This window comes from Mustelus asterias, chromosome 3, assembly GCF_964213995.1.
Source record: "Mustelus asterias chromosome 3, sMusAst1.hap1.1, whole genome shotgun sequence".
NCBI lineage: Eukaryota > Metazoa > Chordata > Chondrichthyes > Carcharhiniformes > Triakidae > Mustelus > Mustelus asterias.
This window is the reverse complement of record NC_135803.1, coordinates 151,528,808-151,546,230: the sequence shown is the minus strand read 5'-3', so window position 1 is coordinate 151,546,230 and position 17,423 is coordinate 151,528,808. Positions and strand designations below refer to the sequence as shown.

Here is a 17,423-nt window from a genome sequence, read left to right as displayed (position 1 = left end):
TTCAGATATTTTATGATAAAGTATATTTTTGCAAAGAAAAACAGAGGAGGGAAATAAATCAGAGCATCCATCCTGGATGCAATGCAGTGCTGGAAACTGCTTGGGCTCAGCTGAAATGGAGGGAGAACGGCCACTGTCTATGGAATCATATACAGCCATACATCATCAAAATTAAGGGAGGGGCAGAGAAAAGGGAGGAAAACCAGTAACAAGACTACAACTTTGGCCCAGTGAGTTCAAATGTAATCATGGTCCTCCGGTTGGAGATCACAAACATATATCATTAATGTGTTATACAAGTATGCTGGAAATGGATTTGTACAACACAAGCCTGGAATGAATACTGAGCCAGTTGTATGTACCTACATGTCTGCACCATGATGCTACTTCATAGCGTAACAAGCGTACAGCTAACAAAACAGGCTCCAAGTGTTTTGTAGCCCAAAAAGGGGGCACAGATTGAGGCTTATAATGCTGCTGGATCTCCAAAGTATCCGTTTCATAGTTTTTTAATGACAATGAGGGGACTGCATAACTACTACTGACGGTACTCACCAATAAACAGTGACCTGGCACAGTACATTTAACTAATTAGACATCTTATTCAGGAAAATAACCTGACTCTGTTTGCATGTCAAATAAATTACCTAAGATCTCAATGTGCCTCAGTGTAAGCAAACAATCAGATCATTACTTTGCATAACTATGGGCTCCCTCCCAAATGCATTTGCATTTATTCAATTCAATGTACTGTGACTTTTATAATCACATCCCATTACAGATGGAGCTGTAATGAGGGGTCGTGGTTGTATTTGTAAATTCTGTAATGGGAGTATAAAGCTAATCTCACTTTACTTACTGAACAGTTTCCATTCTGCAATATATTATGGTTGCTCATTCCTAGCTTATTCAATTTACTCTGAAAAGTACCAGCAGAATCAGTGAAGTGTAAACTTGCAATTGTGCAGTTGCCTCCCAATCACTTTGTGACAAGTTTCTGAGGGTAAACCCACCAGGATCGGGAGAAGGCCCATACAAGTCTGCAAAAGAAAAAGCCACACTGTCCCACTTCCATGAATGGTACCCTGCTTACATTCATGTTAAGAAGTTTAACAACACCAGGTTAAAGTCCAACAGGTTTATTTGGTAGCAAAAGCCACACAAGCTTTCGAGGCTCTGAGCCCCTTCTTCAGGTGAGTGGGAATTCTGTTCACAAACAGAACTTATAAGACACAGACTCAATTTACATGAATAATGGTTGGAATGCGAATACTTACAACTAATCCAGTCTTTAAGAAACAAAACAATGGGAGTGGAGAGAGCATCAAGACAGGCTAAAAAGATGTGTATTGTCTCCACATCTCCACATCTCCACATCATACATTCATGTTGGCAGCTCAGAAAGAAACAGCTTGATGAAGTGACTATTGCTGCAGGGTATGGGTGCTGTCTCAGTTAGAATTATACTGGCAATGGTGCCATGGTACAAATGCAGCATTACCAGCTGGGAATGACTTCAGAAAATTCAATTCTGGAATACAAAGCATTGCAGAAGATAACAAAGTGGAACTCATTGCTGCAGAAGGCTGTAGTGGCCAGGTCATTGAGTGTCTTTAAGACAGAGATGGATTGGTTTTTGATTGATAAGGGAACAGGGGTTATGGGGAAAAGGCAGGAGAATGGGGATGAGAAAAATATCAGCCATGATTGAATGGCGGAGCAGACTCGATGGGCCGAGTGGTCTAATTCTACTCCTATATCTTATGGTCTAACACAATAACGACGAAAGTAAATATGTTCCTGAAAATAAACTCCTGCACTTAAATTCCTGGCATACACGTGGCCCGGTTAGAATAGCAATCTTGGCAAGTACAACAGAACCCAATAATTTATTTTGTTTCATTCAGAAGCTCACCTACGTCGAACAGTTCTTAGGATCTGGTGTGCCCCTTCACCCTGGTAAAGCCACGTGTGCTTGCTGTTGCGAACCAACTCTGTCTTCTGCACACCGCGCTGTCGCAGGTATGTTTGGAAAGCATTTGTGTTAAGTTGTTTAAACTCCTCCAGGCTTAGCAAACCTGAAACACAACATCATATTTTATTCCTCCCCATTTTTGAACTCCAATTTTCTCTGTCAAAGGTAGCAATTGTTGCTGAAACACAGTTTATAGGAACACATTAAGCCATTCAGCCCTCGTGTCTGCACCTCCAATCAAATCATGACAGATTTGCATCTGAAGTAAGTGGGAATCAGAGAAAACACTCCTCTAGTTGGAGTTATACCTAGCTTAAAGGAAGATGGTTGTGGCTGTTGGAGGCCATTGTGATATGATGTGTCTCCTCTAGTTTTAAGGGGACATATCTTAAACTACTGTCAATCATTAAAGCTCATCCTGTCTTCAGGTAGTATCAGTCCCAGGACTTGCAGACAGTGTTAGCAGCAGTGGTCAAAGTGAGACATGTGCCTCACAGCCTATCAGTTAAATTTATTTGTATATAGTCTTATCTTCGAATAAAATACCCACAATATTGTTTCCTTGTGTATAATTAGAATGCTTATGTTGAAGAAAAGTTAAACATAACATGGTGGCAGCATGGTTTTTGATGATTTGACTAAAAAATATACAAACCTCAAATCTTTCCCAAACAGAAGAGATAGTGTAAGAATGAAACACATCAAGCTGTGATTCTACACCTCTATAGGAATTCTGCACATAACATACCGTACCTTTGTTCAGGGATCGCGCCTCCTCCCAGCCAGCAGGCATCATGTCCCAGCAAGATTGGTTGAATTTGGGAGAACTTAATGAGTAAAAATCTAACTCCTGTAAAAAGTTTAAGCAGGGACAAAAAAAAACAGCAGACTGCAAGTGGTCTCACTTTAAGTAGAACTCCATGGACAGGAGAATTCATTACTGCAAGGTTAGATAGAATAGACTGGGTTGGGAAGAACTGAGGTAGTAACAGCTCGATGAAGCCAGTAAAAAGCCTTTTTTCACTATTTATTTTCACTTTGGAAGTCCTGTAGCCATTTTTCCAGCTATAATCACTTTTGTGGGTGGAGCTTAAAGCTAAAACTGGGCGGTGGCATAGTGGTTAGTGTTGTTGCCTCACAGCGCCAGGGACCCGGGTTCAATTCCGGCCTTGGATGACTGTGTGGAGTTTACACGTTCTCCCCTTATCTGCGTGGGTTTCCTCCCATAGTCAAAAAATGTGCAGGTTAGGTTGATTGGCTTTGCTAAATTGTGCCTTAGTGTCCCAAGCTGTGTAAATTAGAGGGACTAGTGTGTTAATATGTGGGATTACGGAGACTGGGCTTGGGTAAGATGCTCTGTCAAAGAGTCGGTGAAACTCAATGGGCCTCCTTCTGCACTGTAGGGATTCTCTGATTCTGCTAAAATTCAGAGCATGCTCAACAGCACCAATATTGTAGTCAAGCAAAACTTAGCTATGATCAGCTAAGACAATGGCCACTAGAAATACTGCAACTCTGCGCTAAATTAACTCTAAAAGAGCTGGAGGAAACTTGCACAGCTGTCCAATGCTTCAAATAACATTAAAATTCTTGCAAAATGCTAAAATGAGACCACAAAATTCTCAACACTGAATTGGAAGGCACAGCATCTCCTATCTGGGATTCTTTCTTCCGATAATGCGTTGAACTGCATTTCCAGGACCTCAATAGTTCTGAACCAGATAAAGGAGCCATAAAAAATTTAAATTCACAGAAATGTTACAGCGCAAGAGGCAACTTGACCCATCATGTTTGCACCGGGTCTCCAAATAAACATAACTTAGTGCCATTCCCCTGCCTTTTCCCCGTATCGCTGCACATTGTTTCCATTCAGATAATCATCTAATGCCCTCTTGAATGCCTCGATTGAACCTGCCTCCATCACACTTCTAAGTAGTAAATTTCAGATACAAACCACTCGCTGTGAAAATGTTTTTTCTCACATTCCATTGGCCTCTTTTGCAGATCACTCTAAAGCTGTGCCCTCTCATTCTTCTGCCTTTTATGAGCAGGAAACATTTCCCCTACCTGCTTAAATGGCATTGCTGTTGCTGAATCCACCAACACCAACTGAACTGGACCAGCCATCTAAATCTGTGGCTACAAGAGCAAGTCTGAGGCAGGAAATTCTGCAGTGAATAACTGATTTCCAGAATCCTAAACTGCTGCACTGCGTACACTGGGGAAGCACTGCGTACAATCTACAAGATGCATCAAAGCAGCTTTCAAAGGCTTCTTCCATCAGCATCTTCACAACCCGTGGCCTGTACTGCCTTGAAGAATAAGAACAGAAGATACATAAGAACACCTCCACCTAGAAGATCCCCTTCAAGTCACAGAGCATCCTGACGTGGAACAATGTTACTTTTTCTTCACTGTCACTGGGTCAAAATCCTGGAACTCCCTAACAAACAGCATTTTGAACCTACCAACACTGCATGAGCTGCAAGAAGATGGCTCACCATCACCTGCTTAAGAGCAATTAGGAATGAGCAATAAATGCCCGCCTTGCCAGTGACACTGATATCCCAAGAATGAATAAAAATGCAACTGCCTGCGCATCATATCCCTCTGATGCCCTTAGCTAATAAAAAACTTGAATTAAATTTATAGGACTATATAAAAAGTGCTTTTCACAAGCTCAGGATAATCTAAAGCATTTTAGTTAGTTAAGTCATTTGAAGTGTAATCAGTGCTGTAATATGGAAAATGTGGTAGATAAACTGTGTACAGCAAAATCCCACAAAGAGCAAAGAGACAAATGACTATATAATTTGTTTCAATGATGTTAGATGAAGGATCGATGTTAACCTGCACACCCAAATAGATTTCCTGCTCTTCTGCAAATAGTCCCATGAGATCTTTTACGTCCACCTAAGAGTAGATGGGGCCTTCCATACAGTGCACCACTTCTTCAGTAGAGTCATAGAGCCATAGAGGTTTACAGCATGGAAACAGGCCCTTCGGCCCAAGTTGCCTATGCAGCCCTTTTTTTAAACCAGTAAGCTAGTCCCAATTGTCCGCATTTGGCCCATATCCCTCTATACCCATCTTACCCATGTAACTGTCTAAATGCTTTTTAAAAGACAAAATTATACTTGTCTCTACTACTACCTCTGGCAGCGTGTTCCAGACACTCACCACCATCAGTGAAAAAGATTTCCCCTCTGGACCCTTTTGTATCTCTCCCCTCTCACCTTAAACCCATGCCCTCTCATTTTAGACACCCCTACCTTTGGGAAAAGATGTTGACTATCTAGCTGATCAATGCTTCTCATTATTTTATAGACCTCTATAAGATCATCCCCAAGCCTCCAACGCTACAAGGAAAAAAGTCCCAGTCTATCCAGGCTCTCTTTATATCTCAAACCATCAAGTCCCGGAAGCATCCTAGTAAAAATTTAGTTCTGCACTGAAATGGCAGCAGAGATTACATGCTCAGGTCTTGAAAGTCCTAAAACTTTCAATGTTGGCAGACTTCCCATATCTCACATAAGTAACCATTCTTTCTATAAGAGGCCACCCTGTGAACATCAGATGGCTACATGGCAGAGAGGGACACTTGTACTTAAGCGCAATCCTGTTTACACAAACTTGTGCTCTGACAAGGTCGTTTGTTAGAGATCAGTGAATTTAGCTATTTTTCCATTGTAGCTCTGGGTATACTGTTCCATTCTGTGTTGAGGCAGATTAGCTTAACTTGGGTAGGCTTCTGAGACCAGTCTAATAGTCTGACAACACTCCTGTCCTAAGTAAAGAAAGATGCTTTCTGATGTTTACTGCAATGCACCACAGTATAAGTTGCTTTTTAAATAAATAAGAAAGCGTGCTTCACGGGAGGAGAGGGAGATACATTTCAAAAATAGAAAGATTAGAAAAATATCTCCTGTATTGTGACATTCTGAAAAAAAAGTTATCAGAGGCTAATTATCTGAAACCCAGCAGGTGAGAAGTCACAACAGCAGATTAAAGCAAGCTAGCAGTGGGAAGTACGCCCTCCCTCGGTGAAAAGAAGAGTGGACGTGCAAAACGCCATAATGGATGTACTACCCCCTGAGGCTGTAACTCATTATGGGGGCTTAAAGCTTAACGTACGCCATCAATTCCACCTAATACCTTCTTTACATTATCTGCTCTGCATGACTATTCAGCTGAGGTGAGGATGATTAACACCGAATGGGATCTCTGGTTTTCAAACTTTTCTCTGTAGCAGACCCCCTGCAAATATTGGCACCATCCCAAGGACCCCCCTGTCCTAACCTCTGAAAGAGCTATCTAAAGGAAAAAGAGTGCGGAAACCATTTTATTACCATCCAGAAACAGAGGAGATCAACAAATACAGCAAGTAGTACAGAAATCTAGTAACGGGTGGACCCAAATCAGATGACCTTGAAGATTCAACCACACAACAGACTCCTTTTGTGGACCTATCTAGGGTCTGGGAATCCGTGCCCTAAGTCAGTATATATGCTAAATAAATTCAGATAAAATTGACTATCAAAAATCTTGATGAGATTTCTTGCTCAAGGGGGAGTTTAGAGATGCAATGCTGTTGACAGATGTACAATATTCCTGTGCCAAAAGCACTCTGATATTATAAATAACTTTTGACTTCTGAACAGCAGACTGTGGTTATTGCCAGCTGATGTCAAGTTTCCAATTAAAAGGTAAAAACACAGCAAGGATTACAATTAGGAGGATGCTGTAAGCATATAGTGGGAGCAACATATGAAGGTCAATAGCCTCTATTTGAAGACTGTTCCTAGGACCACACTAATCTTTCCATTTATAGAACCAAATCTTAACTGCAACTTGTTTTAGCATGCCCTAACACTGCGCTTTAGACCTTTCTTAAGAAGTGAAAACCTCTCATTGAACTTAAACTTTGGTGATGTATCCCTTCTGAAATGCTTCCAATTTTCATTCCAGATTTCCAGTTTTCCCTTTAATCGCCAGTAAAAGCAGAGACCATGGAGTAAGTGTCTCTTGGTCATGAAATGGTTGGTAGCGAGGGACACAAGTGTGAAATAAATAATACAGCATAGTTACGCACACATCTTGAGCAGTTTACAACATGATATCTAATCAAAAACTATGCCACCTGCATGAACTGACCCCAAAGAAAAATTGAAATACATAGAATGGAAAGTCACATGAAATGATAGCTCCTCGTATCAGAGTCCCAATCAGTTGTTAATTTGGAGGATAAAAGGAGAGACTGTAAATGGCTGACAGTAATGGCAATGTCAAGACTGATCTGGGAAAAGCGTGGGTGAGAAGGTTTTAAATGAGACATTGGAATGCAGTTTACAGTTGTTCACATCTGAACTTGCATCCGCTCACATCAGAATTATTTTCTCCATTGACTGAGACAAATAGAAAATTTGTGAGAGCAGTTATATTTCATTGACAATAGTGCCATTCTCCAGTACAAGCAATACAGGAACACCAGAACCTTTCCTATCTTAATCAAACAAGCTCCTTTAGTTTGACATCCGCAATTAGTGAATGGAGACGACAGAATCAATTTAGGAATCTGTCTTTTTGTACAACCGAGGCAGTATGAGAATTTCCTGGTTAGATGAGTACATGTAACAATGGTCCAAAATCAACTGGAGTAAATCTAATAGACAGTAAAACTGTGATGCAACTGTCCGCTGTGATAGAACCATTTATTTAGACTAGCTAAACATTACTTTACCAAAGAGATTTGGTCACATGTTTGCAGTCAACCATATGCTTTCCTAATACACGGGATAAGGATGAAATGGTCACTTCCCTCTGGGTCACTAGTGAGCTTGTTGGATTTGTACAATACTCCAACAGCTGTCATGGACATGCTGTTCTCTGGTAAAAATGTATTAATTATCAGGTTTATTGAATACTAATTTGCCATGGTGACATTAAACAAACAATCTCAAAATGACTAATCCAGTACCATAACACTACACCATTGCACCACTAGCAGTAGTTCATTATTTATGTCCATTATATGAATCTAGACTGTAAGTCTGTGATTTATTTAAACACTGAAGGTATCGCATCACATGCAATTTCCAGCAAGACTCACTGTACATCAATCAAGATGAGGTTCTCTGGCTGACAACCCCTTTCAATTCTGGATCCACGTTGAGAAGCTACAACCCCAGTGAAATTAGCTAACTCAGAAGAGCCCAAACATCCAACTGGGGAACTTCCCAATCTGAATTTGCCAGCAACTGTGTGGCTAAACTTGCTGAGATATTAGGGGAATCCCTGGGGGCTAAAATCTAGGAATTCAATGAAGACGAATTCCTCAAATACCTGTTTGCAAAATGGTTTTAAGTATATCCTAAGATGTAGCTGTCCATCTGTAGTCCGATACATCTGGAACAATTTTAGACATCACAGAATCATACAGATCATAACAACTCACTGTCTTAAAAAAATTCTCAACTCCCTCCTGGTTCTTTTCCCAATTAACTCAAATCTGTCCTCCAGTTACCAATCCTTCTTCCAGTGGAAACAGTCCCCATCAACACTTGTCAACACAATTTTGAACACTTTGATTAAATTTTCCTTTAACCTCATCTATTCTATCACTCCCAGCTTCTCTAGTCTCTCCACCAGGTTAAAAGTTTCTCACCATTTCCATCAGGATCAGCCTTAAGTCCCGTGTAGATCTCCCGAACATTTTCAGGAGTAATCCAGACACCATCACCAAAACGTGTATGTGTCAAAACCTGTCATTAAAAATAAAGCCTTTGTTCAGAAACTATTAACATGCTGTATAGTACTACATATCCAGGCGAGCAGAAAGTCACACAGGTATGGGAGGACAAATCTGATGATAGTACTATGTAGTGACCTACAGGGCGGCACAGTGGTTAGCTCTGCTGCCTCTCAGCGCCAGGGATATGGGTTCGATTCCTGGCTTGGGTCACTGACTGTGCGGAATCTGCACGTCCTCCCCGGGTGCCCTGGTTTCCTCCCACAGTCCGAAAGATGTGCTGGTTAGGTGCATTGGCCATACTAAATTCTCCCTTAGTGTACCCAAACAGGCACCAGAGTGTGGCGACTAGGGGATTTTCATTGTAACTTCATTGCAGTGTTAATGTAAGCCTACTTGTGACAGTAATAAATAAACTTAAACTATTGTGTACTACTATTCTTTCTGACTGTAAAATCTGAAGTTAGTATGAGTCATTTTTCATATCTTCAAACTACCTTTCAGTCTGGGTACCTGTGTCTACATGTCTGGTTGCAATTCACTGAACATCAGTCTCAATCCACACTATAAAATAAAACTGGCTAATATTAGCTTCAAATCACTAGCATGCTCCCTTTATTTTTCTGCGCCTTGGTGCTGAGTTTCCCTTAGAGTGGATGTGAGCTTTACTTAAACTAAGGTGAGAAGGCATCCTCAGAAAGAGTGATGGGAAGAGTGCACTTTAACTGTGGATAGGAAATGTTTAATGGAGAGAGTGGATAAAGTGCTACCAATCCCTTTGATGTCAATCTTGAAGGTAGCTTCTGAAGCAGACAAATGCTGGAACGATAGAACCTTAGGGATGTCAAGTGGGAAGGGTACAGAATCCAATAATTTGGGAGAAGGAGCTTAATTTTGAATTGATCAGCAATAATCAACTAAAGACAATCTATCTACTGTTTCCCCCATTTCAGATTCAGCAATAAAGTGCATTTATGTAATGACATTAATGTAAGAAAATATCCCAACACTTCACAGGAGTGAAATAACCAGAAAATTGAAATCAAGTCAAAATGGGGGATGGTAAAGTCGCCATAGTCCCACGGGACCATCGGCTGCCCTCCCCCTTTTCGGTGATTTAACCTGAGGATCACTACACATCGGGCAAGGGGCAGGGTTGAGAAGGTGGGGCCTTCTTGAACAACCTCGGCTGGTACGGGAATTGAAAAGTTCATTGAAATAAGTAATATTGAAACTCATTTTAAAAAGAGGTAAGAGAGTGGTAGGTATGACTGATAAAGAGACTTGGGAAGGAAATTCCAGGGCTTAGACCCTAAGTAGCTTAAGGCACAGCCACCAATGGCATGGAGTAACAATGGGGGTTGGGTTGAGGTTCCAATTTTCACCAAATAGTTCATTGTTATTTTCTCTTCGTATCAAGTTGCTAAGGGAATAGACTTTCTGCTTGTTTACACCAGTTATATCAATGCAATGCAGCAAGCAATTAGTAGGTCAAATGGTATGTTAGCTTTTGTTGCAAGGGAGTCAGAATATGCAAGAAAGAAGTCATGTTGAAATCACATAGGGCTTTGGCAAGACCAAACCTGGAGTACTGTGTACACAGTTTTGGTCTCCTTACCTAAGGAAGGATAATACTTGCCGAAAGATGCAATGAAGATCTATTACATTGGTCTTTGGTATTAGACTGCTGTCCTATGAGGAATAATTGAGCAAAATGGGCCTATATTCTCTGGAGTTTAGAAGAATGAGAGCTGATCTCATTGAAACATAAAATTCTTAAGAGATCTGGACAGGGTAAATGCCGAGAGTTTCCCCCGGCTAGAACTAGTTATCAAAGTCTCAGGATAGTCAAGGCTATGAAGATAGGATAATGGAGTTGCGTGGAAGTTCAGCCACGATCTTACTGAATGATGAAACAGACACAAGGGGCTATCTGAACAACGTCCACTTGCATTTCTCATGTTCATAGCTCGGAGGAATTGACAGAAACAGTGCAATAGATATGGGAATTTTAGACAATTACACACAAATACACTTATGTTGTGTTTTACAAGTTCAAGATGCAATTCGCCTTGAATAAGACCCCACGCACAAAGTAAAAATTCCATCAATCTTCACACTGTACTTATTTTCTCTGGTGCACGGACACAAGCATGCACATTTTATAAGCTTTACATATAAAAAATATTTAATTCACTGAGAAACTCACTAGCATATACCAATGAAACCATTGGTATATGGTATAATTTTTCTTAAAAAGTCATTTGCAGTGAGTTTTAAAATCAGCTTATACACACTGAGTGTACCCACACCATGTGGACTGCAACGGTTCAAGAAAGCACCATCGCAAAAACAAATTAGGGATGGACAATAAATGTTGGCCTTGCCAACAACTCACATCCCAAGAATAAATTAAAACAAAAAGACTGGACACCAGTCCAAAGATGTGCAGGTTAGGTTGATTGGCCATGCTAAATTGTCCCTAGCATTAGGGGGATTAGCAGGGTAAAATACGTGGGGTTACGGGAATAGGGCCTGGGTGGGATTGTGGTTGGTACAGATTTGATGGGCCGAATGGCCTCCTTCGGTACTGTAGGGATTCTATGACATTCTATGACCTTTATTAAAAATGCTCACTTTTGGTGATAAACTCATTTGCCGCTTCCTTAAAAAAAAACATCAGGTAACTAACTATCCTATCAACAAATATTTCTTCATGGAAAGAAAAAAAGTAATGATTACATCCTATTATGCTCCCCAATTCTGCTAGTCCATAGAAGGTTTTACGTTTGTGATTATGCAAATAAATGTTAGCAGAAACTTGAATGGTAACATAACTAATGCAACATCAAGCATATTTTAGGACCAATTTCCCAATTGCACCCAAAGCGAAAATCCTACCCCAAAATGTATAATTTTGGGGATGCTTTCAGGCAGAGTGAATTTTCCCAGATAATTCCTCCTGTTCATTAACAGCTGCTTCAGAATCGACAATCTCTTTGCTGACAAAATTATGCAGTTCTTCTATTTAATCCTCACATTTATACTGCTTCCTTTTTTCCCCCCTGATTTGGTTAATAGGGGATGTTATTGGTTGTACTACAGCTATGAGGTTTCCAACAACTAACATTATTCTGTGGAATAATTCACACAAGAAACTGGCATTATTTATGCAAGATTTACATATGTAATTCTGAAGTCTCAAACATTCGGACCCATGATATAGCAGAATGATGTAAATATTACAATGTTACACCTTAAGACTGATAAAATGCAGCCCTGACTTTTGATTAAGTCTCCTCTGTGTGTCTGTTACAAAGTAAAACTGGTTTTTAAGAGTGCCAGTACAATTTCAACAGGCCTAAATGGCAAGCTTACTCTGGGGTCCACAACAGGGTTGATGTAGAAAATAGAAAAATATTATAATAGTTAGTCGGGAATACCTGTGAGATTCAAGTAGTGATTGAGGTACCACAAACCTGAAGGGTGGATCAGTAAATTTGCTGATGACACCAAGATTGGTGGAGTAGTGGATGAGGTGGAGGGCTGTTGAAGGCTGCAAAGAGACATAGATAGGATGCAAAGCTGGGCTGAAAAATGGCAAATGGAGTTTAACCCTGTTAAATGTGAGGTGATTCATTTTGGTCGGACTAATTTAAATGTGGATTACAGGGTCAAAGGTAGGGTTCTGAAGACTGTGGAGGAACAGAGAGATCTTGGGGTCCATATCCACAGATCTCTAAAGGTTGCCACTCAAGTGGATAGAGCTGTGAAGAAGGCCTATAGTGTGTTAGCTTTTATTTACAAGGGGTTGGAGTTTAAGAGCCGTGGGGTTATGCTAAAACAGTACAGGACCTTGGTGAGACCACATTTGTAATATTGTGTGCAGTTCTGGTCACCTCACTATAAGAAGGATGTGGAAGTGCTGGAAAGAATGCAGAGGAGATTTACCAGGATGCTGCCTGGTTTGGAGGGTGGGTCTTATGAGGAAAGGTTGAGGGAGCTAGGGCTGTCCTCTCTGGAGCGGAGGAGGCTGAAGGGAGACTTAATAGAGGTTTATAAAATGATGAAGGGTGTAGATAGAGTGAACGTTCAAAGACTATTTCCTCGGGTGGATGGAGCTATTACAAGGGGACATAACTATAGGGTTCCTGGTGGGAGATATAGGAAGGATATCAGAGGTAGGTTCTTTACGCAGAGAGTGGTTGGGGTGTGGAATGGACTGCCTGCAGTGATAGTGGAGTCAGACACTTTAGGAACATTTAAGCGGTTATTGGATAGGCACATGGAGCACACCAGGATGATAGGGAGTGGGATAGCTTGATCTTGGTTTCAGATAAAGCTCGGCACAACATCGTGGGCCGAAGGGCCTGTTCTGTGTTGTACTGTTCTATGTTCTATGTAACCTAATCAATGCTGTGTCTGATCTGGGAGTGTGTAATACTGACCCTGACTACTCCCAGCACAAGTAGCTTGCAATGTGACAAGTGAAAATTTACCAGTAGCTTGAAGTTATAAAGTAATTTAAAAGCCACGACACCTATAGGATAGTGAAGTACTGTCCGTAAATAACATTAAATACCTCTTTCATCTGTAGCTGCCCATCCTGATTGTAGTCAAGTAGGTTGAAGATTTCCTCCTTGCTAATATCAATCTCATCGATGGCTTCCTGCTGAAGGTCAGATGGCATAATCTGGCTTTCCTGGAGACCCTTCAACTTTGCTAGATGGATGACCAGTTTACATTCTTCTTCTGAAAGGAAGTTAGCAATTTCTGAAGGGAAAATAATAAATTAAATGCAATTAACTGGGAATGCAAAGGCTTACAAAATGGAGAAGAAATATCAGAAAGCTACAACCATATAATTGCCTACACCCGATCATTTAAGGACATCACTTCAAAAGGTTCTTCACAGAATCGAGCCTAGAATCTAGCCTGACACTTTAATGCAATACAGAGCACATTACGGCAACGACCACACATGGCTGTGAAATACTTGAGTATTTCTGAGGCTGTGTAGTGTTACATAAAGTGCAAATTTTGGTTCTTCAAGGCCCTGCTTATAAAATGCCAAATTCGGTGCCCTTTCTATGCATTATTTATAAGGACTCGATTGTATATTTGAACCCTAGATGTCTTTATTCCACCAGAACCTTCACTGTTTTCCCAATAAGTGTCTATTCCAGAGGCCCAGACTAATGTTTTGAGATACAAGTTCAAATCACACCACAGAAGCTGAAGGAATTTAAATTCAATTAATAAACAAATCTGCAATAAAGAGCCAATATCAGTAATGGTCATGAAATTACCAGATTGTTGTAAAAATCCATCTAGTTCACTAAGGAGGAAATCTGCCATTATTTCCCAGTCTGGCCTATATGTGACTCCAGTCCAAAGGCAATTTGGTTGACTCTTAACTGCCCTCTGAAATGGCCAAGCAAGACAATCGATTGTATCAGACTGCTGCAGAAGAGTTGAATGAGAATAAACCATACGGACCACCTGGCATGAACCTAGGCACCGGAAATTATTCTGCAAAGTTCTCCTCACTTACATCTGGGGACTTGGCCAAACTTGAGAGAGCTGTCCCACAGACTGGTCAAGCATCAGCCTGACACAATCATATTCACCAAATTAGACCTTATAGCCAATGACCGACCAGAAGTGGCAGCACAGTGGTTTGCATAGTATATGGGGAGATGATCGCTGGTCTGGTAATCCAGAGGACTCAGGTTAATCACACTGTTGGAATTTGAATTCAATTGAAAATCTGGAATATAAAGCTAGTCTCAGTAATGGTGACCATGACAACTATCATTGATTGTTGTAAAGATTTATTGTGTTCACTAATTCCCTTTAGACTTGGTCTGGCCTTCATGTAACTCATCTCATGAAAGAATAAACAAAACTCAGGAATAGACCTGGGAGTCCTCAACACTGACTTTTTAAATATTCTTGGCTCACGTTAACACTGCAATGAAGTTACTGTGAAAATCCTCTAGTCGCCACACTCCAGTGCCTTTTCAGGTACACCGAGGGAGAATTTAGCATGGCCAATGCACCTAAAGACCTGTCAGAAATGTACACGGTAACTTGTGAATTGATTCAGAAGATGTGCGAGTTAGGTGGATTGGCCATGATAAATTGTCCATTAGTGTCAGGGGGATTCTCAGGGTAAATATATGGGGTTACAGGGATAGGGCTTGGGTGGGATCGTTGTCGGTGCAGGCTCATTGGGCCGAATGGTCTCCTTCTGCACTGTAGGGATCCTATGATTCTATTCTATGATTCTATGTGGGCAGGGTTCTCAGTGAGTACTTTGTTTCTGTGTTCACGAAGGAGAGGGATAATGCAGCAGAGGACTGTGAAATATTAGATACAATAAGCATAATGAGAAGGGTAGCTCAGGAAGGACTGGCATCCTTGAAGGTAGATAAATTATCAGGGCCAGATGGATTGTACTCCAGACTGTTGAAAGAAGCCAGGGCGAAAACAGCGGATTTTCCAATCCTCACTAGATTCAGACAAGGTTCCAAGAGGACTGGAAGTCTGTGAACATATACCAGTATTTAAAAAGGATGTGAGGGATAGGCCAGAAAACTACAGGCTGGTCAGTCTGACTTCAGTGTTGGGCAAATTATTGGGAACAATTCTGAGACAGGATAAACTGTCATTTAGGAAGGCACCGGTTGATTAGATAGTCAGCATAGTTTGTTACAGGTAGATGTTTTACTGACTGAATAGAATTTTTTGAGGAAGTAACAAGGAGGATTGATGAGCGTAGGATGTTGTCTACCTGGATTTAGGCTAAGGTCAGAAGGATTAGAAAGGAAATAAGGAAAGCCTTTTTCACCCAAAGGGTGCTGGGTGTCTGAAATTCACAGCCTAAGTTGCTGATCGAGGCCAAAATGCTCAATTCATTTAAAATGTACCTGGATGTAAATCTGAAGTGCTGTAACCTCCAAGGCTACAGACCAGGTTCTGGAAAGTGGGATTAAAATGAGTGGCTAGTTTCTTTTTCCTAATTTTGGCCAGTGCAGACAACGATGGGCTGAATGGCCTCTTCCTGAATTGTGACTTTTATATGGTTAAGCATTCATCATAAATGCCATTTCTTCACCCAACATGGATCCCTAGCACCAAGGGAAACAATTTGTCATGAAATCATAGAATAGAATAAAATCCCTACAAATGCAGGAGGCCTTTTGGCCCATCGAGCCTGCACTGACAATCCCACCCAGGCCCAATCCCCATAACCCCACGTATTTACTATACTAATCCCCCTGACACTAAGGGGTAATTTAGCATGGCCAATCCACCTAACCAGCACTTCTTTGGATTGTGGGAGGAAACTGGAACACCTGGGAGGAAAACCAGGCAGACACCTGGAGAAATGTTCTTGTTGAAGAAGGCTTCATCATATGCTCTTTTACACCAACAGCATCCTTCACATTAAATTGCAGCACTGTGGATAATTCCTACAAACATTGGTCCCATGGCAATGCCTCACAACAGAACTGCTACCAATGCAGAAACATTAAGGGGGAAGGAAAACAAGCTTTATAAAATGACACGATGCCAGAGTTGCTCAACTGTAAATTCTCCACTTCTATATAATTAAAAAATGGAAACTCAACTTTCTCACTCATATTCAGAATTCATTCCGGCGTTTTCACGAGGCCCCATTCTGTTCGACAATTGTTAACAGCGGGGGAGAGCCCTCAATTACTGCCGTCAAAAAAATTAAAATGACTAAAGAGTTTTTTCCCCCACTGAGATGCATTTTCCCTCGCAAACTTCAGTCTGGTTTGAAAGTGGGATTTGTGTTTTCCGGAAGAAATCTTGCTGCTTCCGTGGAGAAGAACAAAACGCACAAATGCGTTGTTTAGTTTTTCAATTATCACAATAAAGCTTTCATTGCAGAAAGCGAATTGTACCGGCAAACTTATCATATCCAAATTAACCTGTGCTTGAAGTTTTAATTGGGATCCGCTTTATTTGTCAATACTTGTTCGAGTCCAACTCCAAACAGGTAACGGGAAAGACTATTGCTTCAATACAGAAAAGTATATTTTCTTTACAGATAGCTAGAAAATGTACTTGTAAAGAAAATCCCCAATCCAGAAGGCAGGACAAATGCAACACAATATTTCAATTATATTAAATTCACGAAAGATTGGGTTTGTTTTATAACAAACATTAGTTTCATTGCAAAAATAGGCCAGCTGGCATAAAGGCAATCTCAATGATATTTATAAAGGGTTTAATAGCAGATAAAATAAATTTCACATCATTCTCCGTCTCACCTGCTGGAATAAGCTTACGTTTCGCAATGACAAATGAATCGCGTTGTTTAAATATAAACGCCTGCGTTGGGAAAATATTACTTTCATCAAATCTCAACTGGATTCCAGATTAAAACCAATTTCTTAGACTAAACATTGGGGATGAGAAAAATATCAGTCATGATTGAATGGCGGAGTAGACTCGATGGGCCGAGTGGCCTACGTCTGCTCTTCGTCTTGTGGTCTTATTACTTGTTTTAGCCATAAAGGCATATTAGAGCTGTTTTCAAATGACTTGATTTCGAAGACGGCGAGAAGGGAGACTGAAGCCATCTACACCGAGAAAGTGCTGAATACAATGTTTAGAATTTTGGAATACAAATCACTTTATTTGAGGCGTTGGATTTGCTTACAG

At 40.7% G+C, this 17,423-nt stretch overlaps 1 protein-coding gene across 1 annotated transcript in view; it reads right to left on the bottom strand.

Moving 5' to 3' along the window:
- Positions 1-17,423, bottom strand: part of LOC144491718 (transmembrane prolyl 4-hydroxylase-like) — a 54,436-nt gene that overhangs the window by 13,221 nt on the left and 23,792 nt on the right. The window contains exons 3-5 of the mRNA XM_078209932.1: positions 13,306-13,496; positions 8,640-8,736; positions 1,916-2,078 (exon numbers count right to left, since the gene is read on the bottom strand). Of these exons, the coding sequence (XP_078066058.1) occupies positions 1,916-2,078; positions 8,640-8,736; positions 13,306-13,496 (451 nt within the window). The remainder of the gene's footprint in view (positions 1-1,915; positions 2,079-8,639; positions 8,737-13,305; positions 13,497-17,423) is intronic.